The sequence below is a fragment of the Mustela nivalis genome, assembly GCF_964662115.1.
Source record: "Mustela nivalis genome assembly, chromosome: 17".
Taxonomy (NCBI): Eukaryota; Metazoa; Chordata; class Mammalia; order Carnivora; family Mustelidae; genus Mustela; species Mustela nivalis.
The window spans coordinates 5,995,608-6,021,010 of record NC_139036.1 but is presented as its reverse complement, the minus strand read 5'-3'; the positions used below and the strand labels follow the sequence as shown (position 1 = coordinate 6,021,010).

General features: G+C 43.7%; 1 protein-coding gene across 1 annotated transcript in view; it reads left to right on the top strand.

The window, feature by feature from the left end:
* LOC309852214 (uncharacterized protein) overlaps nucleotides 1-25,403 on the top strand; it is a 96,355-nt gene that overhangs the window by 14,558 nt on the left and 56,394 nt on the right. The window contains 19 exon segments of the mRNA XM_082708516.1: nucleotides 1,412-1,667; nucleotides 4,080-4,322; nucleotides 4,416-4,592; nucleotides 4,673-4,818; nucleotides 4,900-4,990; nucleotides 5,079-5,468; nucleotides 5,891-6,017; nucleotides 6,382-6,500; nucleotides 6,625-6,821; nucleotides 7,891-8,074; nucleotides 8,158-8,323; nucleotides 8,421-8,545; nucleotides 9,483-9,791; nucleotides 10,452-10,655; nucleotides 11,647-11,772; nucleotides 11,863-12,033; nucleotides 12,222-12,326; nucleotides 12,899-12,994; nucleotides 14,056-14,194. Coding sequence (XP_082564642.1) covers nucleotides 1,412-1,667; nucleotides 4,080-4,322; nucleotides 4,416-4,592; nucleotides 4,673-4,818; nucleotides 4,900-4,990; nucleotides 5,079-5,468; nucleotides 5,891-6,017; nucleotides 6,382-6,500; nucleotides 6,625-6,821; nucleotides 7,891-8,074; nucleotides 8,158-8,323; nucleotides 8,421-8,545; nucleotides 9,483-9,791; nucleotides 10,452-10,655; nucleotides 11,647-11,772; nucleotides 11,863-12,033; nucleotides 12,222-12,326; nucleotides 12,899-12,994; nucleotides 14,056-14,194 — 3,371 coding nt within the window.

The window sequence follows — 25,403 nt, the reverse complement described above, 5'->3', positions numbered from 1 at the left end:
TGGGACTATCACCCAGCCTTTCTCATTTATTAAACTTTTATTTTGTGGCAAATACATGCTTTTCACACGATTAGGACATACTGCTAAGACATATCCGCCTTCTCTTGAGCCCTCACACTTGGACTCCCTCCAGCTTCTCCCTGTCTATCCACCTCACACAGAGCTGCCAGAATAACGTGTAATAAGCACAGTTTCCAACATGCGTATCTCAGTCTGTGGCCCCCTGGTCCCCCATGACAAATCCAGTTGCCTTGCGTGGCTGTCAAGGTCCTCTGTATTCCCCAGGACATCCGTCATTCCCAACCACACAGCCTCTTCAGCCAGGCGGAGTAATTTGCTGATCTCCTGTTTTCCTGTTTGCCCCAGCCCTTCCCCTTCGTCCTAATTTACTTATTTACCAATCCAGAACTTGCCTTTGTCCCTTCTCCAGTGAGCCTCATCCAGCTCTATCTGTCCAGCACTGTTGCACTCCCTGCCCCCTCCTACCCCCATCACACAAACTTTGCGTGCATTTTGCTCCTCCCCTGCTTACTTGGACTGGTATTGTAAGTGTTCCCAAGTCCTTCCCACGCATCTACATTGTGGTTTGTGTCATGGTATTTGCCTTCTCAGAGTCATGGTTCTTATAATTTGGACCTATACAGAAAGTGAATTTTCATTTTAATAAGCTTGAAGAGGTATACAGCAAAGCTTGCTAGTCTAGTGCTACAGTTTGCAAAAGGGACATCTTTTATTACTATTTAAAAATTGTACTTAGATAAAACAAATTTGGGTGCTCCGTGCATGCTAAATCACCCATAGATATTAACAATCTAATTAAGCAAATAAGAATGAGGCATCTGAAAGAATCTGAGGAAAGCCAGTACATTATCTGAAAAAGCTAACAAAAGTTATGAGTGGATAATTCAGTGGTAATCAAAATAAGAGGAAAGGCTTCAAGAAAGATGTGCTAAATCCTAAACTACTCAGGCGGGGCATCTCAGCATCCGGTGTCATCTCACAGCTCACTCTGCAGGCCAACAGCCTGGCAGCACAACCAACTCACAAATGCCACATCCACTCCCAAATCACCAATACTGCAATATCTCAAATGGTCTTAAACTGGTATGTGTTTCTCATATGTGCGAAGTATTCCCGCTCTACGGTCTGCTCCTTTGCTAGCGTGGTATGGGTCTTGAGAACACAGAACTGTTCAATATGAGCCATACACTTCAGCAAACTGATTACACTGGGCACTACGATGAATGTGTCTGTGTCTGTATAAAGCCTGCATGGAACATACACAAAATCTGCTGTATCATTTACACCTGGGGGCTCACCACAAGGGGAACCTGTGAGTAAAATAAAAACTAACAACAGTAACACTGGTCCCGATGACTCGATCGACGCTGATATTTTTACATCATTTCAGAGAAGCCCTTTTCTGCATCCAGTACAACATCCGCGCCTTCATGAACGTCAAGCACTGGCCCTGGATGAAGCTCTTCTTCAGGATCAAGCCGCTCCTCAAGAGCGCGGAGACCGAGAAGGAGATGGCCACCATGAAGGAAGAGTTTCAGAAAACCAAAGACGAGCTCGCCAAGTCAGAGGCCAAAAGGAAGGAACTGGAGGAAAAAATGGTCACTCTCTTAAAAGAGAAAAATGACCTGCAGCTCCAGGTTCAGTCCGTGAGTATTCTGTATTCTGAATGCAACATGTTACCGCAGCATTTCTGGAAGGCATACCTACTTCAGATTTACAAACAGCCTTGTCCTGGAAAAGAAAAATCTCAGGTTACTTTTTTAGGTGTTTCACTTACCTCTCAGTAGACCTATGAGGAAGATATGCACAATGACTTCCAAATTACAAATGGGAAAGGGAGAACTAAAGACCATTCAATAATATAACAAATCTAGCAGCCATGAAGGAAGCCTTTTAAAGGCAAGAACCCAGCTTGCAGTCAGACAGCTTACCCATTTGCCTGGCGTGCTTCATCCCAGCCTTATGAGGATTGTCCTATTCTCCAGATGCAAATCTGAAAATGTACTGAAATTAAAGAAAGGCCATTATTCTTTTTTTAAATTCAAGTAGCCGACATACAGTACCTCATTAGTTTCAGAAGCAGAAACTTCTGGTTCATCAGTTGCATACTACACCAGTGCCCATCATCACATTATGTGCCCTCCTTAAGGCCTGTCACCCAGTTACCCCATTCCTCCACTCCTCTCCCCTCCAACAACCATCAGTTTGTTTTCTTATACATAAGAGTGTCTCATGGTTTGTCTCCCTCTCTGATTTCTTCCCATTCAGTTTTCCCTCCCTTCGCCTATGATACTCTTTGCTGTTTTTTATACTCCACATATGAGTGAAACCATATGGTAACGGTCTTTCTCTGACTAACTTATTTCACTCAGCATAATACCCTTCAGTTCCAACCACATTAGTGTCAATGGTAAGATGTCATCCTTTCTAATGGCTGAGTAATATACCATTGTATATACGAACCACATCTTCTTTATCCATTCATCTGTCAAATGGACATCTCAGCTCTTGCCTGTTTGGCTACTGTGAACATTGTTGCTACAAACACTGGGGTGCAGGTGCCCCTTATTCTTACTTCTCTCCATCCCTAACCCCTGAGATTTAGCTCAATAAATCTGCCTGCAGTTACATGAACTGAGCCACCAATGTATAAGGTAGAGCCAAGTTCCCTCTGTGAGCCCTCCTCTGACAGACATCCCAAGCTCTTAAAGCTTCTGTTTACTAGCTCAGGAAGTTGTCATCAGGGTGGGGGACAGACTGGACCAGTACTCTGACCAAGGACAACCTCCCATTTGCATGGTCCAAAAGCCACCACTACCATGAAAAAACCTGTGAAAAGGATAGTTTCCCTAAAATCTTAAAGCTATTTTCAACTTCCCTTCTGATACCTTCACTTACATGAAGTTTACATTTTTCCAAAACACACAACCAACAGCTGCTTCAGCCTTGCGTCTCTTCACAGCTCTTGTCATCAGTGAATAAACACTTACCAAATACATCACTATTAAAAATAAGAGCAAAGGACCCCTGGGAAGTTCCCATTGTCATTCATTTAGGCATTTAAAAAACATAAGCTATGAACAAAACAAACACTGAGTGAGAAGTCAAAGAAATTCCCCAGGCAAGAGTAATCTAATAAGGCTGAGGTGATTTGTATTTGAATTCCTCAGTCACTCATAAAAACTGTTCGGGGCTATGTAATGCCTCAAAATTACACATTCTTGTATATTCTAAACTTCATGTTGAGACTAACAGGTGATCCTTAAAGTACAAATGAAAACTGTGGACATTTACAGCACTACTGTGGATTATCATGAAGGTTGTGAGTGTATTAACAAACGATTCATGGAAATGTATTCACAGGCATAAAATTATTTAAGTTCTTTTTCTTTTCCTTTTTAAATTCAGCCAAACAACTAGTTTCTTGAGGTGAACAGGGAATGAGCAAAACCAAATCTAACCAACCTAAGTCAAAATCTTTGTGGGCACCTGGGTGGCTTTGTCAGTTAAGCGTCTGCCTTTGGCTCAAGTCATGATCCCAGGGTCCTGGGATCAAATCCCACATTGGGCTCCCTGCTCAGTGGGGAGCTTGCTTCTCCTTCTGCCTGCCACTCCCCATGCTTGTGCATTCTGACAAATAAATAAATAAATTCTTTTTAAAAAAATCTTTTGATATCACACCTGAAATGTTCCCAATGATCATTTATTCCCGCCCTCTCAACTACGTATCAGAAAACTAAAGATAAAGGAATAAAGTAATTTGCCCATGTTCATCCATATGGAGACAATACGGAGTCAAGACCTCAGGCTTCCCAAGGCCTATCATTCTCCTAGACACTTCAATCCAGTCATTTTTCAAATTAATTTGATTCTAAGTCTATATAGTCTTGCTTTTAATTAGCTCCATGTCTCCAGGACATGTAATAATGTTCAATTAAGTTTAATATATATTCATACCGAAAAAGGCACAACAAGTCAGCAAACACCACTATTTTGTGCAAAGAACAAGTTCAAAACCGTAACAAGCTCTCTAATGACCTTAATGAATCTCTCCACAGGAAGCTGATGCCTTGGCTGATGCAGAGGAAAGGTGTGAGCAACTTATCAAAAACAAAATCCAGCTGGAGGCCAAGATCAAGGAGGTGACTGAAAGAGCAGAGGATGAGGAGGAGATCAACGCCGAGCTGACGGCCAAGAAGAGGAAACTGGAGGATGAGTGTTCAGAGCTCAAGAAAGACATTGACGACCTTGAGCTGACCCTGGCCAAGGTTGAAAAGGAGAAGCACGCCACAGAGAACAAGGTATGCATCATATTCTGTTCTACCATGCAGATGTTCTACCACCCTATTAACATGCTTTAGCACAGCTAGCATTTCTTTTTTTAATTTTTTAAGGTGAAAAACCTCACGGAAGAGATGGCAGGTCTGGACGAAACCATCGCAAAGCTGACCAAGGAGAAGAAGGCCCTCCAAGAGGCCCACCAGCAGACCCTGGATGACCTGCAGGCAGAAGAGGACAAAGTCAACACCCTGACCAAGGCTAAAGCCAAGCTAGAGCAGCAAGTGGATGATGTAAGTGTGTTTTTTATATCCATATAAAGGATTTTTTAAAAAACATTTTCAATGTTTAACATATTTTCCTTTCTCATTAGCTTGAAGGGTCTCTAGAGCAAGAAAAGAAACTTCGAATGGATCTAGAAAGAGCAAAGAGGAAACTGGAGGGAGACCTAAAATTGGCCCAAGAATCCACAATGGATATAGAAAATGACAAGCAGCAACTTGATGAGAAACTCAAAAAGTAGGAACTCCAGAAAAAAATTCCATGTGATATCATCTTTCAATTCATGAGTAGTAATATGTCTTGGTCTTCTGTCTACAGGAAAGAATTTGAAATCAGCAATCTGCTAAGCAAAATTGAAGATGAGCAGGCAGTAGAAGTTCAGCTACAGAAGAAGATCAAAGAGCTGCAGGTAAACCATCTCACCTTCACTTTTTTCTGTACCCCTAAAACCCTGAGACTGAGATGAGTTTATGTTAATGTTGATGTGTCACCCTCAGGCCCGCATCGAGGAGCTGGAGGAGGAAATCGAGGCAGAGCGGGCCTCCCGAGCCAAAGCAGAGAAGCAGCGCTCTGACCTCTCCCGGGAACTGGAGGAGATCAGTGAGCGCCTGGAGGAAGCCGGTGGGGCCACTTCTGCCCAGGTCGAGATGAACAAGAAGCGCGAGGCCGAGTTCCAGAAGATGCGCAGGGACCTGGAGGAGGCCACCCTGCAGCACGAAGCCACGGCGGCCACCCTGAGGAAGAAGCACGCAGACAGCGTGGCCGAGCTCGGGGAGCAGATAGACAACCTGCAGAGGGTCAAGCAGAAGCTGGAGAAGGAGAAGAGCGAGATGAAGATGGAGATCGATGACCTCGCCAGTAACACAGAGGCCATTTCCAAAGCCAAGGTACCCCAAACCATCTCCAACTAATAGTAATTAATAACCTGGCAGAATACTCATTGTTCTGTCACTAAACATTGTTTGCTGGCAGTTTATAGCACTAATCTAACATTTCCTATTCTAATATATTCCATTCTACTTCATTTCTGTTAGCATTTCCTTATGACCTGTTAAGATGATTTCAAAATCCACTTTAAGCAAGTGTCAGTACTGCTGGAAAAAATGAACAGGCTCCAACAAGGGCTACTTCAGGGACATTTCACCCTCACCATGCTGAAATATTAGCTTGTCCCATCCAAGTTGGCACCATAACTTTCTACTCATGCTTGAATTTATTCACTCTAAAAATACTTGAAAGTATTTTTACTCAAGTTTTAACTTTTTTTTACTGCATTCAGTGACTCATCTTTCACTGCCACATCCCATAGGGGAACCTTGAAAAGATGTGTCGCACTCTAGAAGACCAGGTGAGTGAACTTAAGACCAAGGAAGAGGAGCAGCAGCGGCTGATCAACGACCTGACGGCTCAGAGAGCGCGTCTGCAGACCGAAGCAGGTGCGGACCTTCCCCTGGGCCCTGGAACTATATTCTAGATAAAAGTGATTCCAATGGTTCTGGAGAAACAGCAATACTCCCTCCCACTTTAGAGGGAAATAAACAATCTGGTGCAATGTGCTGAGCAAGTAAGAAAGAATACAAAGCGAGAACCGGCAGAATAGTTTACCTGTGACGCTTCTGTGGCATTTCTGCTTTTTGCCTCCAGTTCTAACCAGCTCTATATGCATATTTAGAAGCAGATAAAATATATATTTGATGTATATACATATATAAATGTACAGGTATACACATATATGAACGCTTAAGCTTAGTAGCTTAGTTTTATGCCATTAACCAATTCATTTACGTCTGTTATTCTTAGGAGAATATTCCCGACAATTAGATGAGAAAGATGCTTTAGTTTCTCAGCTTTCAAGAAGCAAACAAGCATCTACGCAGCAGATAGAGGAGCTGAAACGTCAGCTGGAAGAAGAAACTAAAGTGAGTTTTACCAACGATCTTGGCTGAGCAAATCGAAGTACATCCCGTTAGGTTCTAGTCTGGGTATACAAATTATGTATCACTGAAGAAATGCATTCAAGTCACTGAACTAGTCCTCCCACAGGCCAAGAACGCCCTGGCCCATGCCCTGCAGTCCTCCCGCCACGATTGTGACCTGCTGCGGGAACAGTATGAGGAGGAGCAGGAGGGCAAGGCCGAGCTGCAGAGGGCGCTGTCCAAGGCCAACAGTGAGGTGGCCCAGTGGAGGACCAAATACGAGACCGACGCCATCCAGCGCACGGAGGAGTTGGAGGAGGCCAAGTACGTGCTGTGATCACTGGGGGAGGAAAATGACATGGCTTCTAGCTGCACAACCCAGCAACTCCCAGAAACATGATGATGATGATGTCGATGATGGTAACATAACAGTAATAGCAGACGCTAAATTTATGGAGCGCATACTATGTGTCAAGTACTATATATACACATTACCTCATTTAGTTTTAATAGCAACATCATGTTTTACCCCTATGTTACAGACTAGGAAACAGGCTGTGAGAGGTTACCCACTAATCCAAGGGCACATGATTAAATCCAGATATCCTGATTCCAGAGCCCACCTTCTTTAGTATTGCAGTAGGAAGACACAGCTCTTCAAACCCATGCTGGAGGCTACCAAACTGTACATAATGTCCAGGGTTGGTCTAAATAAAATAAACCCTTAGTCTGTGTATAGACCACAGAAGACCCTCAAGTAGATCTTCTTGGGCTTCTGGGTGAAAGGCTTTTCTGTACCACTAGGATGTAGAGTTAGCACTCAATGGGGAATGAAGAATGTGGGCAATTCAAAAGGAAAAAAGAAAACTTGCCTTGCTTAAACTGTCCTGATTTATCCATCAATTTCTCTCTCTGGTGAGAACTTCAAATACATATTAACAGAAACTATCTATTTTTCTCTAAGGAAAAAGTACATAAAATGAAATGGAAAATCAGAAAGCAAATGAGTATGCTCAGTACATTTCTGCCCAGTAAAATATATAGTTAGCCTCAAATCCTTTTTGGAATGAGATGAGATATATACATCAATCAATAAAATTGTCCTGAATAATCATTTTCTGCGACCAGACTCAATCGCAAGTCCTGAAAATCCTGAATTACTTCTGTGGAAAGACACGTACAATGGAGCACCAGCAGCAGCTTCTAAGGGCTGAACCCAGGGGCTCACCACTTCGGACCTCTTCATGAAGGACCGATCAAAAAAGCAGCTCTGGCTGCCACAGCTTGGATAACCATATGTTCTCTGCCATTATAAAAGCAGGCCTGCTTCTATAATGTTATCGCTTGCCCAGGTTCCAGACCACTCTCCTTAACTGCCTGGCTAACGTTTCAGGAAGAAGCTGGCCCAGCGTCTGCAAGAAGCCGAGGAGCACGTAGAAGCCGTGAACGCAAAATGTGCTTCTCTAGAAAAGACGAAGCAGCGGCTCCAGAACGAGGTAGAGGACCTCATGCTGGACGTGGAGAGAACAAACGCGGCCTGTGCTGCCCTGGACAAGAAGCAGAGGAACTTCGACAAGGTGGCCTGCCCTGCTTAAACTTCATCGATGTTTACTTGGTCTCCCTTACTCCTTGCAAAAGCTGACAATTTGGTGCTTTTCAGGTCCTGGCGGAGTGGAAACAGAAATACGAGGAAACTCAGGCTGAACTTGAGGCCTCCCAGAAGGAAGCCCGAGCGCTCAGCACTGAGCTGTTCAAGGTCAAGAATGCCTACGAGGAATCCCTGGATCATGTGGAAACCCTAAAGCGAGAGAACAAGAACTTGCAGCGTGAGTGCTCTTGAACTTCTGTACTTCCAACAGCCTGGCAAGACCCTTGCAATGTTGCATGAGTCTGACTGCTCCTCCTCTGTCTGTTCACCCACAGAGGAGATTTCTGACCTCACTGAGCAGATTGCTGAGGGAGGGAAGCAAATCCATGAATTGGAGAAAATAAAGAAGCAAGTGGAACAAGAGAAATGTGACATTCAAGCTGCCTTAGAGGAAGCAGAGGTACATATTATTCTGCTAAGGGGGAAAATCAAAGACGGGTGAAAACACTCGAAGTGGGCGATGGACCCATTATTACAGCACTTGGGAGAATATGAACTTGTACAGCCTTTATGAAGGATGATTTGGCAATAGTCAGAAAAAGCCTTAAAAATATAATACTCTGACCCATAAATTCTATTAAGAATCTACCTCAGGAAAATTCTCTTAAATGGAAGTAAATCTTTAAGCACAAAGATTTCCAATCCCAGAACAAGATGGAGCTAACTATGGAACATTCATATGATGCAATTGTATCCAATCACTAAATATAATTAATGTGGGGAAGTATTTATGGTGGACAATAATTTTAAAGCAAGGACACATGTGGATATACACTATAATTTTCATCATGTAAAAATATATGCATAAGTAGAAAGAAAGACTAAAAAATATGTGTACCATATTAAAATGGTCATCTTTGGGTAGGGCGCACAATAGGAATTTCCCCCTTTTTTTATATATTGCCCCATGTTCTACAGTGAATATATATATTCCGTAATCAGAAAAATGTTTTTAAATTGAGAACTTCTACAAACATCTTAATGTATAAAACAGACTGAGGGTTCATTTTTCCTACATGAATTTAAAAGTAAGTTCTGTTAGTACTCGCATGAGTAATACTTACACAGCACTTAATACTTTACAAAGCACCATTATTACAGAGCTGCCCTATATAATCTGACTGAATAAACAACAACAACAAAAAAATGATTTACCTAGCAGGTTCCTGGAACTGTTACGTTGTACTTTGTAAAACCAGACAAACTAATGTTAATAAGAGTTTAGCTCACAAGGCAATACACTCCCAATATTTAAGTTATGTTAATTATTAATTGATAATTATAATTAATTGATCATAATAATTGATCATTATTAATTGATCACTATTTTTGCTAAGGCATCTCTGGAACATGAAGAGGGAAAGATCCTGCGCATCCAGCTGGAGTTGAACCAAGTCAAGTCTGAGGTCGACAGGAAAATTGCTGAGAAGGATGAGGAAATTGACCAGCTGAAGAGAAACCACATCAGGGTTGTGGAGTCGATGCAGAGCACCCTGGATGCGGAGATCAGGAGCAGGAATGATGCCATCAGGCTCAAGAAGAAGATGGAGGGAGACCTCAATGAGATGGAAATCCAGCTGAACCATGCCAACCGCGTGGCTGCAGAGAGTTTGAGGAACTACAGGAACACCCAAGGCATCCTGAAGGTAAACGGGTCCACATCAACAGCTAAGTCAGGGAAGTGACCTGTCCTCCATTCAGCAAAACATCTTTGTACTAAAAAACCCAGTTTTTTTTTTCTTTTAACAAATTATACAGCTCACAGTATGGAGATAGCTAAATTAAATATGCACAGAATATATTTTTACAGAAATGCTATATAAAAGAAAAAACAGAAGCCCAGAGATAAGCTTTGAGATGGGAGAGAGTACAAGACTTTGGTACCAATAAGCCTGAGCCTTGGTTGTGTTACTTACTGGTTGCCTGATTTTAAGCCATTGATTTAACCTCTCAGAACCTCTCTGCTGTTTCTACAAATTAAGAATGAAACTACCCTCTTCATAGGGTTCCTGTGAGAATCAAATGAGATAACAGATGTCAAGTACTAGGGAGAGCATATGGAAAATACTCTCTAAGTGACAGACATTAGTTATTCACACATGAAAAAATAACCAGTTAATGGCATAAATAGAATGAGACTCTGTCTCCTGATCATTCTCACTCACCTAAGCTGGTGACATCACCATTTTCACACTCAAATGACAGGCCTGTCACTTCCTGCTCTTGGCACCATTCTGCCAGTTCACCTCCTGGGATGTTCTCATCCTCTTCAGAGTGTCTAAGGCTTTTTTTTTTTAACTTAACAGGATACCCAGCTGCACCTAGATGACGCCCTGCGGGGCCAGGAGGACCTGAAGGAGCAGCTGGCCATGGTGGAGCGCAGAGCCAACCTGCTGCAGGCCGAGATCGAGGAGCTTCGGGCCACTCTGGAGCAGACAGAGAGGAGCAGGAAAATCGCAGAACAGGAGCTCCTGGATGCCAGTGAGCGTGTCCAGCTCCTGCACACCCAGGTAAGACCTCCACATCAGACAAATGCGGATGTATGCTGAATGATGGATCAGAATTATAGCAGAAAAATGTTCCATTTTTATAAATATATGTATATAAAAAAGGATGGGGGTATGCTCTAAAATATTAACTGCAGTTATCTTGGAATGGTGAGACAATAGGCAATTTTTTGGTGTGTGTTCCTACATGTCTCTTTTTTTTTAAGATTTTCTAATATCTAAAAGGAGAGTTTTATTTTAAAAAAATCTTTATAGAGTTTTGACTCTTAGATCCTGAAAACCATGACTTAGAATAAACTTGAATAAAGATGATTTGTTAACTCTGGAATCCAAAAATATGCCACACAGTGTTTCTCGTCAGGAGTCCTTCTGCATTTAGCACTGTTGTGTTTATTGTATGGGAGTCCTGCAGGATATTGCTGATTTGCCTGGACATTAAATGCAGTAGCATTGGGTGGTCATTTTAACAAGCAAAAACACCTACCTCCAAATGTTTCCAAATACACACTGAGGCAGTGCTGATTCCCTTTGAGAAGCACTGGGTTAAAATTTTAATAAAATGTTTTCCTAAGACTAATTCAGTATTCCCCTGGGGAGCAAACCATGAAAGTTATCAGAGAATAGATCCTTTCTCAACTGAAAAACTCCCAATGCCAGGCACTCACACAAAAAAAAATCAATTACTTTCTGCTATTTCCAACCTTTTGAGGATATAACACTAGTAATGTCTGATTGAAATATAATTGAAAGAACAATTAATTAATATAGGCATTCTTAAATCTCAAAAGTCCTCATGCATAAATTAGACAGACACTGGGGTAGTGGGAGGGGGCTGTTCCAATCTTTCAAATAATTAATATTTTGCAGTGAACAAAATTTAAAGTTGAGTAAACTGTTGCTGTCAGGTCCCCTGCACAAGCCAACAAGTAAGACATCTGTAAAATCCCACATTGGCAAACAAATCTTATCACTTTCCATTGACTACTTTTAACAGAACACCAGCCTGATCAATACCAAGAAGAAATTGGAAAATGACGTTTCACAACTCCAGAGTGAAGTGGAAGAAGTCATTCAAGAATCACGCAATGCAGAAGAGAAGGCCAAGAAGGCCATCACTGATGTGAGCAAGCTAAGCATTGGTTTTACTGACACAGGTGTGTTACCTGCCATTACCAGGCTTCCTTATTGTCTTGATGCATTTACTAAATAGGCGGCCATGATGGCTGAGGAGCTGAAGAAGGAGCAGGACACCAGCGCCCACCTGGAGCGCATGAAGAAGAACCTGGAGCAGACGGTGAAGGACCTGCAGCACCGTCTGGATGAGGCTGAGCAGCTGGCCCTGAAGGGCGGGAAGAAGCAGATCCAGAAACTGGAGGCCAGGGTGGGTCTCACAATCTCTCTGAATCTGGGAAGGGGAAAAGGACACTCCCTCTCTTTTTTTCTCTCCCTATATATTAAAGCCCAGCTTTGTCCTGAGGCTGAAGGCATTCAGCCAAAATATCTTCAGCAGGTCGTGAGCTAATTAATATCCCCTAAGACTAGCTATATACGTATCTTTCTTGGTTGTAGGTACGTGAGCTTGAAGGAGAGGTTGAAAATGAGCAGAAACGTAATGCTGAGGCTGTTAAAGGTTTACGGAAACACGAGAGAAGAGTAAAGGAACTCACCTACCAGGTAAAGGGAAAAATTTTCTAGAACATCCAGACTTCCTGCCCAAAGGGAAACTGACAATCTGTTTAACTATTTATGTGGTGCTCACAAACAAATCCGCCTGAACTCAGTATATAAATACAAGGGGCAAATGATAAAAATGCTTGTCTCAGACCCTTTTCTAAGTTAGGAGGGTCATGGAAGACTTTAGAAAATTGTGATTCAGAGAACACAATACAGGTTTTAAAGCCAGATAAACAGGTATTAATCCTAATTTGGCCCCTCTTAATTTTTGAACTTGGGTAGGTTACTGAACACTCTAAACCTTAGTTTCATTCCCTATAAAAGAGAGTAACAGCATGTACTCTTCAGAGTAGGGAGGCGAGGATCAGAGAAGATGTGCAGAATTCCCTAACACAGTGCCTGCACAGTGTGGACATTCAGCAAGAATGGCTAGTTAATACTACGGAGGAAGGCTCAAGGTTGACCAAGTTTACCCGAGGTCCACCTACCATCATACCAAAGTGGTTTACTTTATCTCCTGAGAGAGACTCATTCCATTGTACTGAATGCAGACTGTTTTTCCACACCCCCAGACTGAGGAAGACCGCAAGAATGTTCTCAGGCTGCAGGACTTGGTAGATAAATTACAAGCGAAGGTGAAATCATACAAGAGACAAGCTGAGGAGGCTGTGAGTACCTTTAAGCCCTTGAGGGAGGATGAAAACTTCTTTGGGGGTAGAAATATATTAAGAGAATGTGTCAATGAGAAAACAAGCAAAATAAGAATATACCACTCATATTTTTTATTGTTTTGTTTTGTTTTGAATTTAAATTCAATTAATCTACCACTCATATTGTATGATATTATAAACATGAACTTACCCCCAAATCCTGATTACAGAATAGGACTTAAGAGGAGATATTTTTATTATTGGGCATTTTGTTAAGAGTTGGGGGAATAAAGCAAAGTTCCAAATAACCCACCTTGATAGCAGCAAAGACTACATCATCACAACTGTAGTCCATGATAAATACTCCTCTCCCTCTAGAAATGTACAAGACCAAGTGTTCTTAAGAGCCAAACATAAATCTTTACCCCAGCTGATTCGTTCCTAACACTACCAGTATCATCAGGGGCTCATCTCTCCACATGTACTGTAGCAGATAAGAACATGCTGGAAGATTCTCCAGCCTCACTTTTCCTGATGTTCCCCATTCTTCCAGACACAATGTGGTAGGCTGGAAGTAGACAGGAAGTTAGGAGAGGGAAGAAGGAAGGGAGGAGCTCAAGTGGTAATAAGTAAAACCAACAGATGCATGCATCTTCTCAGACCCATTTTTCCCACTTTTTCCCTTTCTCTGTATGCCAGAGTCAAAATATATGACAAAAAAATTGCTAGGTGAGTTTGTCTCAAGGTTGAAACTTGACCTTGCATTTACTTACTAAACTCTGTCAGGGCACATGGCTCTCTTCCTTCTTTCTACCCAGTCCATGCAGCAGAAACAGATTTCACGTACACATGGCTTTGACACACTAAGGCAGTCCTTCCACTTCAAAAGTGTTTCTTCTTTCATTCTTTAGAGTGAAAAAAATACACACCTGAAGTGACAAGTTCTGTTCAGATTTGAAGTCAGACATGCGAATCAGACCATAAGAAGGACATATCTGAGTTGAGGAAATAATTTATTTGGTGACAAGTGCAGTGAGAATCACTAAGTCTAATTCTCACAATTTTATCTTTCCTCTCAGGAGGAACAATCCAACACTAATCTTGCTAAATTCCGCAAGCTCCAACACGAGCTGGAGGAGGCCGAGGAGCGGGCTGACATTGCCGAGTCCCAGGTCAACAAGCTGCGGGTGAAGAGCCGGGAGGTCCACACGAAAATCAGTGCAGAGTGAACACATCTGCCTGATGCTGTCAAGAGGCTGAAGAAATGCACAAAATGTGCTATTCTGGGCCACTGATGATGTTCACTTTTCTCTTAATGTTGAGTAAATAAAAACTGGAGCAAGCTCATACTCATTTTTTTCATTTACAAACTTATTTACTCTCAAATACAGTTCTCACCTACTTTTTAATACTATATATGGTCTTACAGAGCATTCAGTATTTTGTGCCTCCATCACCACCCAGCATCACCTTTCCCACCCCTACCACACGCCCGCAACACACACACAAACACACATATAAGTATCTTTTACTGGACTTGATTTTATTAAATCTCTCTAGATTGTTATAAATCACTAAGGAAAACACTCCCTAAGTCTCCTTCTCCAGACAGGACCTCTTCATTGATCCACTCCACAAGTAGTTACTGAGCATCTACTCCATGCCAGGCACTATTCTATGATCTGTGGGTATAGCAGTGAGCAAAGAGAGTTCCTGCCCTCTGGAAACTTAAATTCTATGAGGGCAAAAAGGCAACCAATGAATAAGAAAGCATGTAATATGTCAAATGATAATTGCTAGTGGAAAATAAAGAAGCAGGGCTGGACTCCCTGTGAGGAGTCTGCATCTCCCTCTCCCTCTGTCCCACTCAGGCACATGCAGGCACACTATCTCTCTAATTAAAATCTTAAAAGAAAAAAAAAAAAGACATTTGAGCAGAGACCTGCAGGAACCAAGAGAATAAGCCAAGTGAGTATGTGAGGTCAGAATACTTCCAGGCTGAGGGAAAAACAGAAAATGCACAGGCCCCGAGGTAGGGGCAAGTTGACATGTCTCAGGGGCTGGAGGAGAATGAGCAAGATAGAGTTATAACATAAGAGAGGAACCAGGGGCCTAATCATGTAAGGTCTGAGGGCCTTTCCACAGCCTTGAGTCTTTACAGTGAGATGCCAAAGCTTTGGAGGGTTTAAAGTAGAGAAGACATATTAACACACATTTTTTAAAAATTACTCGGGCTGCTATGTTGAGAAAAGGACTGCAGGCGGCAAAGATGGAAACTGGGAGACTAGCTGGGAGCCTACAGTAAAATAAAAGATAACAAATGACAGTGGCTCAGACTGGAAAAACAGCGCTGGGAAATGATGAGAGTGCAGGATACTAGGTGAATTATGAAGACAGCACACAAGGACTTTCTGACCAAGTGAATGAGGAAGTCAAAGAGAAAGATGGGGGGAAAAAAACTTGAGAAATGTGGGACAAAGGATAAAACAAGAAAGAAACGGTACAGTGCAAACATTAGGAGTTTGGTCTCCAGAAAGAGGGGAGTCAGTAGAGCAAAAACAGTGACCTAGGCAAAAACCGTATTTTATGTCCCTCTTCCAGCATCTATGCCCCCCAGTTCTCAATGCTGTTAGCTTCAGTCTTTTACAGTATAAACTGTATAGCCCATGATCTCAAATCTAAGATTACTAACAAAATTTAAAATGAAAAAAAATTCAAAATAAGTAAAATAAATTTTGTTAAGGAAAATTTTAGATCAATGAGAAAACCAAAACTACCCCAATTACAAAAACGTCTAGGAGTAAACATGAGAGTAAATATTTGTGACTCTGGTTTTGGCAAATATTTCTCAGCTACAACACCAAAAGCACAAGCCAGGAAAGAAAAAATTGATAAACTGGATTTCATCATAATATAGTTGATGCTATTTTTTTCATATTTTATTTATTTGATAGAAATCACTGGTAGGCAGAGAGGCGAGGGGGCTTGATCCCAGGACCCTGGGATCATGACCTGAGCGAAAGCCAGAGGCTTTAACACACTAAGCTACCCAGGTGCCCCTAGTTGTTGCTCTTTGAAAACACTGTTGAAGAGGATGAAAAGACAAGCCACAGACTGAAAGTATTTGCAAATTACATTCTTGATAAAGGACTAGTAACCAGAAGACTGGAAAAAGTCTAAAAATTCAGTAAGAAGAAAACAGCCCAATTTCTAAAGAGGCAAAAGATTTAAATAAACATTTCACCACCTCATACCTGACAGAAGGACAAGCAAGAAACGAGTGTTGGCGAGGATGTGGGGAAAAAAGGGAGCCCTCGTGCACTGGTAAGCGGGAATCCAAACTGGTGCAGCCACCATGGAAAACAGTACAGAGTTTTCTCAAGTATTTGTAAATAGGACTACCCTACAATCCAGCAATTCCACTTCTGAGTATTTACCTGAAAAAAACTGAAAACACTAAGTTGAAAAGATACATGCACTCCCTCCCAGCCCGTGTTCACTGCACCATTATTTACAGTAGCCAAAGTGTAATAAGCAGTCTTACATGCTATGACATCCCTTATCTTCAATTTTTACAATGCAGTCACAAAGAATGTCCCTTTTTTTAAGGGTTTATTTATTTATTTGACAGAAAGAGAGATCACAAGAAGGCAGAGATGCAGGCAAAGGAGGAGGAGGAAGCCGACCCCCTGCTGAGCAGAGAGACAGGCAGGGGCTCCATCCCAGGACCCTGAGATCATGACCTGAGCTGAAGGCAGATGCTTAACCCACTGAGCCACCCAGGTGCCCCAAAAATGTCCTTTTTTGCAGAAATGTATGATGGCTTCATCAGTATTTTTAAGGGCTTTCCTAATCCTTTAACACTGAACTCATTCTTGTGGAGCATTACTGGGTCATCATTTCCAGTTCCTCACTCATCTGCTTGAGACTTGCTCTCCCTCTGCCCCTTCCTTCCTCTCTCCCATTCCCTCCCTCCCCCACCAAGTAAATAAATTCTTTTTAGAAAAATCATCATGTGGAAGAAGGGTTAATACCACAAGAAACTTTTCATTATCTCTTAAATTTTAAAGGCAGGCCACAAAATCCTGTCTATTGGCTGATATCCCAGCTGTGTATGGATTTAACAACTTGGTTTAAAAAGTTGTGTCTAGGGGTGCCTGGGAAGCTCAGTGGGTTAAAGCCTCTGCCTTCCACTCGGGTCATGATCCCAGAGTCCCGGGGTCAAGACCCTCATCTGGCTCTCTGCTCAGCCTGCTTCCCCCACTCTCTCTCTCTGCCTGCCTCTCTGCCTGCTTGTGATCTGTTTGTCAAATAAATAAATAAAATCTTAAAAAAAATAAAAATAAAAAGTTGTGTCTATGTTTACAAACACGGTGGGAGAAATGCAAAAGAACTTACCCCAAAATTTAGATAAACTCTATGCTAAAATTTCAGGAGAGATCTAAAATTTTCCTTTGTGGTTTGATCCTACATTTCAGTCTATAACGTAAGCACTAGTTGTGGGAAATTTTCTTAGGAGAAATTTTTTTAAGTGTATTGATTTAAGCAATCTCTACACCCAAGGTGAGGGTCGAATTCACCACCCTGAGCACCAGGAGCCCCACACTCTAACGACTGAGCCAGCCAGGAGCCCAGGCTTTGGAATTGTTTTAAAGATATATATAGATAGATAGATAGATAGATATAGATATAGATATAGATATAGATATAGATATAGATATAGATATAGATATAGATATAGATATATAATTTTTTTTAAGAAAAAATAAAAATGACCCGTTCCTCGGGGACATTTCACACCCTCTTCTCATCAAAGACGTGGATATAACCGACTGCAGAAAGGTGAAGCAGGAGAGGGTCATCTGATGGAGGAGCCCATCAGCACAGCTGCTAAAAAGCCTCTGCCCTTCATGCAAGCTTTCAGCGGGCGGGGATTAACATTCCAGAGCCAACACAGCAGCTGTCAGGGAGCAAACCCAAACTCTGCCTCCTGGCCCCGGGCTGGGGTTTGGGCCCATGTTACACATACCAGTGTCCCCGGCCACCTTCAGGGCGGCCTTCACGGGTCACATTTTCCTAAGTGGGAAGCCCAAGAATCATCCGTGGGCAGATGGCAAGAAAATTACTTAAGGCTGGAATCTGGCAGCCCGATCCCTCCCTCGCGGCTCCCAGGGCCGCCACCAAGACGCTGCTTCCGGAGCCCACAAGGAGAAACCAAGCCTGTCCCGTGGGGAAGGTGAGAAATTAGGAAAACCAGTCCCTCCTTGGGGAAAGCCCCCAGGAAAGGGCTTCTCTTGGCTTACAGCAGCCCGACCTTCCTAGGAGGGTAGGCTGTGTTCCCACCCCCTCTCCCAGAAACTAGGGTTCGAGGCGCGCTCTCAGGGAGACGGAGGTCCTAGGTTCCAAGGTTCGAAGCCCAAGGTCTCGAGCCAGGAGAGGAGGCGGGAAGAGCGCAGATGGGAACGGGGGAAGGGAGGTGCCTTCGAGCAACAGAATCTTACTGTTTCTCAGGACTCGGAGAAACCACGCCGTGGACGCCCACAGAGCGGAACCCAAACAGGACGAGGCACGCCGCAGCACGCGACTCTGCTAGATTTCACCACACGCCATGTGCAATCTGGCGGCTCGAGAAGTTTCCAGAATCATTCCTCTGGCCCCGCCTTCAAATTCGCTCCCCACACTGCCCCACTGCCTCCGGGGGCTATTCTCTGTCACCTCCAGCGCGAACAGGTCGAATAGGTCCTGGGGTCGCGGAGGCGCAAACACCACCCGCCTCACAAACCCCAACACACGCACACTCACCCTCCAGGTCTCGTCAGCGCCTCCCACTGGGTCCCAACCGGTGGCGACGCATCACTTCCGGTCTTCCCCCCCCCACCACAATTCCTCCCATGATGCTCTGGGGGCACACCGGAAGTGACCCCTCCCCTCTCTGGGCATGGAAACACTGTTTCTTTCTAATAGATCAGCGTGGCCCTCAGAGCCCAGGGGAGGGGTGTTTTCCCAGGTTTTCAGAGCGCGGTGGTGCATCCATCCCCATTATAAACTGAAAACCAGCTTTTTATCCCCAATACCTGCCACAGCGTTTTCATGAGCCGAATTCTTTTCTGTTGGGCAGGATGAAGCAGAGATGCTCATAGGCCCAACCCTCGTAACACAATCAAGAGGAATAAACCGCCGTTATGATAACAGCTGACATTGAAAACCCAAAGTCCTTACCTTTGCTTGCAGGGCTCTAAGCCTTCTGGCCCCTGGCCACCTCTTCCGCTTCATTCCCTCAATGGCTGGCTCCCTTCACCCCTGCCCTATTGGCCTTTCTTCCCTTCCTGTGCAGGCAGCTCACCTCCCAGAGCCTCTATTTCTGTTTCCTCCGCCTGGAATAGAGCCTCCCTTTGATGTTCTCATGGTTTCCTCCTTCCCTGCAACAGGTGTCTGCTCGCTATTACCCCTTCAGAGAAACCTTCCTGGATCAACGTTTAGACCCCACACAGCCACTATATCCTTCACCTGCTTTTTCACACACTCGAATAGAAAGGGAGAGGCTTTGCCTGTTTCGTTGCCCCAGCACCTAAATTCTAGCGCATAGTAGATGCTCTGTGAACGTTCTATGAATAAACGATTGAATGAGTGCATGCCCCCTATGTTGCTGGTTCTGTGCATCATAGCCTCAAAATTAACAGTTCCAGGTATGAATTTTGTCACCATCCTGGCTTGGTGGGAGATCTCAAGCTGGTCCCATATAGCCCCTTCTGAGCCAGGTTTGAGGGCTTTGCCCTCATGCCCCAACAACCTTCCGGATGGGGTGATGAATTTATCTGGGTTTACCCAGGACTAAACTGATTTTAAAACTTAAAGTCTCAGGAACCTCTTTGATCCCACGCCAACTAGGATGGTGGCTCACCCTACTTTCCAGTGTCGAGGCTCCATCTTGCTTGTTTTGTTTTACTGTGGTGTGTGTGAGTATGTGTTGGTGAGGAGGGGTGCTGTTGACATGAGAGTGTTCTGAGCCATCTGAACAGGAATTTGGCCAAACGCAATGGGTAGGATGGGAGGACTGGGTGGACAATGGTCAGCCTGTGGTCAGCTGACGAGCTTTACCAAATAGCAACATAAAAGACATGAATTAACAACAAAGACCTTGTCCTGGCTTCCAGGGCCCTCTGGCACTGATAGAAAGCTCCAGAGAAAGCTCTGAGTTTCTAAATCTCAGGCTGTCCAGGTGACATGGCCCTACATACATTTCCCCTTCCCAAACCATCACCTCACTTCCATGACGGCATACCCTACCAAATACCCATTAACTCGACTGCCACAAGAACCCCATGAGTTATGTGTTCTTATCACTCCCAAGGAACATACTCAGAAAAGTTAACTAGCTTGCCAAAATTCAGAGAGTTTAAATGAAGTCAGGATTTGAACCTCTATCCTGACTCTCAAAGTCCACACTTAGTTCTTACATTACATGCAGATTTTAAACATATCAATACACATTTTGGCTATGTCCACCAAAAAAAAAAAAAAAAAGAGTATACATTTTAGGATACATCATTTAAGACCCTGACAGTAATAATTGAAAGTAAGTTGTCATGCTGTTCCTCGCTCGAATGAGGTTTTGAGCAACCAGACTAACCAAAACACAACTAATGGACAAAAATGACAGGCAAATGACAGGAGACCCTAACGCTCGCAGGCACCGATCCAGGTTTTGAGGCCAGGCAGGGAAGTCTCCAGTTTACTGAACAAACCTCGCTGGTAGGATTTCTTTCTCGAACACAGTGTTCCCAGACCATCCCCGCAATCCCTCTGTGTTGTTTTAGAGAAGGGTGCCCGGCTTGTGTGTAATTCTGAGAAGCGTGTATAATTCTGAGAGCGTTAGTGTCTTACAGGCTCTTCCGAAGCCAGAAGCAGCTGTCTTGTACTGAAAAGACAAACTGGACTTGGAGACAGAGATATTTGTCCTAGTTCCCACTCTGCCACGGACTAGCTGTTTGACTAGTCCCTTAACCTTGCCAAGCTTCAGTTTTCCCACTTGTAAAGCTGATCAATCTATCCCCTCGTTGAGTTTTTTTTAAAGATTTTATTATTTAACAGAGAGACAGAGACAGCGAGAGAAGGAACACAAGCAGGGTGAGTGGGAGAGGGAGAAGCAAGCCTCCCCCTGAGCAGGGAGTCCAATGCAGGACTTGACCCAAGGTCCCGGAGATCATGACCTGAGCGGAAAGCAGATGCTTAATGACTGAGCCACCCAGGTGCCCCCCGCCTTTTTAAAGATTTTATTTATTTTCCTCATTGAGATTTAAAGAGAATCTATTTAAATAGTCTCTTGTTAATCCCCTATCAACAGTGCTTTGCAAAATTTCCATGTATAAACGCCAGCAGTGAAGAAGGGTATATGTTACATAGACAAACGTTTGACCTAGGTCTCTTGGGTTTGGGAGTAGAACGGCAAGGGGAGAGGGGTGGGGTGGGGGGTCTGTTTCTGCCTTTACCATTAACTAGGTACTTTGCCCAGAGTCTCAATTTCTGATTCCGTAAGGTCAGAATTGGATTAGATAATATTCCAGGTCCTCTCTGGTCCCGGAATCTAATTTTCTCACCCAAATCTTTAATCAGGCAATTCAGATAGGCAGTAATGTCATTCATGAATGTACCTGTCTTATGACATTCACCCAGAAATTTCTGTTCCTGGCCAAGGAACTTCCTGCTGCTTTTTGAAATTTCATCTGTTACATAAGCTCTTCCATAGCTGTGAGGGCTAAGGTATGATCCCACCATCAGCACAATTAATTGCCCTTTCTTCTCAAGTAGCCCTCTAAGGAATGACCTTCATCACACTTGTTTCCTCGTCCCCTCTCTTTGGCCCTGCTACTGCCCTCTTTCTCCTTCTTGCACCATCCAAATTTACGGTTCCTCTGACGGCACCTCGTGTATGATTGGTGGAGAGATTTGCTCCTAGGAAAACCAGGAAAACTTTTTCCTCCTCCTTAACACCTGCTGACTCCTTAATCCCTGGCCTTCAAAGTTTCCACCCCCACCATCCTGCCGCTATGAATGTCAAGATCACCTCCCTGACCAACCCAGTGCCCTTTTTTGGGTCTTGTTTTTCTCTGGCTTCTCGGCAGTGCTCTCCGTGAGTTCCTCTCTCTTGAAAATATCACCTCCCTTGCCTTCTTTGGACACGAAAAAGAAGTCTTCCTTGGCTTTCAAGTTGACACACTGATTTTGTAACAAGAATGGAGAAAGCTGTCCTTCAGGGAACCCATCTCTGATGTGGGAGAGATAGGAGGATGGTGTGGTGTTTGAGCTATGGTCTATGGGGGATAGCAGTGGGATAAAGATAAGATTCCCCCAAAGGGCATATGAGTATCAATGTAGGTGGTCACCAAACTTGGGAAGGCCAAAAGTGGTCTTCTTTATTTAAGGACATTTATGTTGTTGAGTAACCAGATAAAGAAGATGGGAAAGCACGTCTATGGCAGAGCTAAAAGGCTCTCAGAACAGAGGAACAGCTGAGTACCAGCAGAGGCAGAGACACCCCAGGGGAAGAAAACAAATAAACCTCCAGCATCTGTGGGAAGGAAAATGGACTTTGTAGAGTGACATTTCTCTTCTTTTTTTTTTTTTTTCCTTAATATTTTGGTTATTTCTTTGAGAGAGAGAAAAAGAGAGAGCTCAAGCAGGGGGATAGCCCAGGGAGAGGGAGAAGCAGGCACTCCACCAAGCAGGGAGCCCAAGGCAGCGATGCTTGACTGAGCCACCCAGGCATCCCTAGAGTGACATTTCTGATGCACACTTTGAACACTTAACTCTAGGGTGGCTATATAACCCTCCCATGCCTCCACTACAATATCTTCAGTAAAGTCCACATTGCTCACTTGGGTTTTTGGTGGCATTGGATTATATGCTTTGGTCTATGCCAAGGAGGACACAGAGGGAGACATGAGGTTTGGCATGGGCTGGAAACAGACTGCATGCAGAGACAGCCATGTCTAGATAGAGATGACAACATTTCATTTGATTCTCCACACCATCCTCATTGCTTAGGCAGAAACGGAATTATCTGCAAGCTTTTGCATCTACGTCATTGCTAAAAGGGGTAAAGTGATTTGCCATAGTCAATAAATGGCAGAAGTAAAATATGGACCCATTGGCTCTTTCGGTTCCAACAAGACCTCACTCAGGTATTTGCTTATCTACAGAATACCCTTTTCTCCCTACTCTTTCTGTCTCCATTCATTCCTCGTACCTTCTACACATGCAGCCTTCCTCTGGGAGCTCAACTTCCTTAATGAGTTCAAGAGTCACCCCATGCAGGTGACAGGCCCCCACCACTGCCCTCTTCCCCATAGACCTACATCTTTAACCTTGACTTCTTTAAACTTTGAACACTTGTCTCTCCCTCCTGTCATCTCAACCTCAAAGTGACAAAAGTCTAAACTCATCTTTTCTCTTTTCTGTATTACCTCTGGACTGGGGTCATGACCCTAGATTCCTAGGCTGAAATGAGAGGCAGAAGAAAGCTAGGAAAGGTCCCTCTGCCCTCCTCAAACCCGCCAGTCATCAAAGTCCCATGGATTGTGCCTCCAGGGTCTTCCTTGCATTTTCTCTTTCCTCTCATTAATTTTTTTTTTAAGCACCACAACCAATATGGAGCCCAACATGGAGCTTGTACTCACAACCCTGAGATCAAGACCTGAGCTGAAATCAACAGTCAGACACTTAACTGACTGAGCCACCCAGATCCCCCTACTCTTTCCTTTTATATTTCAGTTCTCTTAAAGAATCAAGACCCTCTTCATTTGACAGCATGATTATTTTTTGTATTCAATGCAAGTAGACTATAATATATTGATATAATGTGGGGTTAGAACCTCAAAAAATAAGTCTACAACTCATAGCGGTCTTTCCCCCTCTGGGGTTTAAAAGTTTTCTCTTCTTGCTATGCCTACGTGTACCAGTGAGACAGAAACACTTTGATCCACATTTGATCCAGCATCTGTGGGAAGGAAAATGGACTTTCTCCTTGAATCTGATGGACTCAGAGACAAGGCACGACCCCTGTGACAGCCAGCCCTCCAGGGCTGCTGGGAGTTTTCACACAGATTTGAGTCCATAGGGGCACCTAGGGGATAATTCTAATTCTCTAACTGCCCACCTGTCCCGCGGGCTCTGATTAGCCTGTGTAATCAGCAAGTTTGACAAGAAAGTTTTTTAAATAGTTGCTAAATGGCTCTAGGCTTCCCCACATTCTCCCCTGTCCATTAAACCCTACCGTCAGTTCTAGAATGATCTTCAAATATATATACGCTCATTTTTCTACTTAGAACCTCAGAAGTTTCCCAGGGATCTCAGAACAATGTCCTGACTCCTTCACAGACCCTTGGAAGCTCTTCACAGATGAGCCCTGCTCACTTATCTGGTCTCTACCTCCACACTACCCATGAGGCCACCCCAACCCTCTGTTCCAGGCTTGCCCGACCGGCCCTCCTGAAACACACCCAGGGCAGTCTTGTTTCAAAGCCATGATCCCAAAGCCTAGAACCTCCTCCCTATTCCTCTCACCCATGGAATAGTCCCTCTTCTTTAAGATAGGATACAGAATAGGGGCCCCTGGGTGGCTCTGTCGATTAAGCATCCAACTCTTGGTTTCGGCTCAGGTCATGATCTCAGGGTTGTAGGATCGAGCCCCGAGTCAGGCTCCACTGCTTGAGATTCTCTCCCTCCCTCCCCTACTTGTGCTCATGCTCTCTTGCTCTCTCACTCTCTCTCAAATAAATAAGTAAAGCTTAGAAAAAACAGAGAGAGAGAGAGAGCGCACAGAATAAAGGACAAAGCAAGTCTTTGGAATCAGAAACCCTGGATTTCAATTCTGATTCTATTGCCCACCAGTTGGGCGACTTTTTGACCAGTTACTTGACCCCTATTGGGCCTCAGTTTCCCCTTTTGGAAAATGGAAATAATAATAATCTGAATATGATATATTCAGTATTCACTATGAACCCCTAAGGCTTACAGAGAAAATTAAACGTAATGAAATATACACAAGTGCTGTGTGAAGTACTACAAGAAGTTCATGAATATCTCTGCCGTTCCCACTCCCCTCCGGATCTCTTCCTCCTCCAAAGCAGTATCCCTGCATTAAGAACCATTCTGATCCCACTTCGCCTATACAACATGCTTGAGGGGTTTCAAGTGCCCTGTACCTACCTCTAATCCACAGCACATTCCACTCATTGGGGCACTTAGCTTGACCTTGGAAAAGTGGCTTAGACTTTCCTGTCCACGTGCTCCGTCCCCACGTCCTTATCAGCTCCTCTGGGGCAATGACCTTGTGGCTCTCAAGCCAGAGAAGGTTCGAATTCCATTCCTGCCACTTTCCTAGCTGTGTAGCCTTAGGGAGGCCGCTTCCATTGTCAGTAGCCCAATT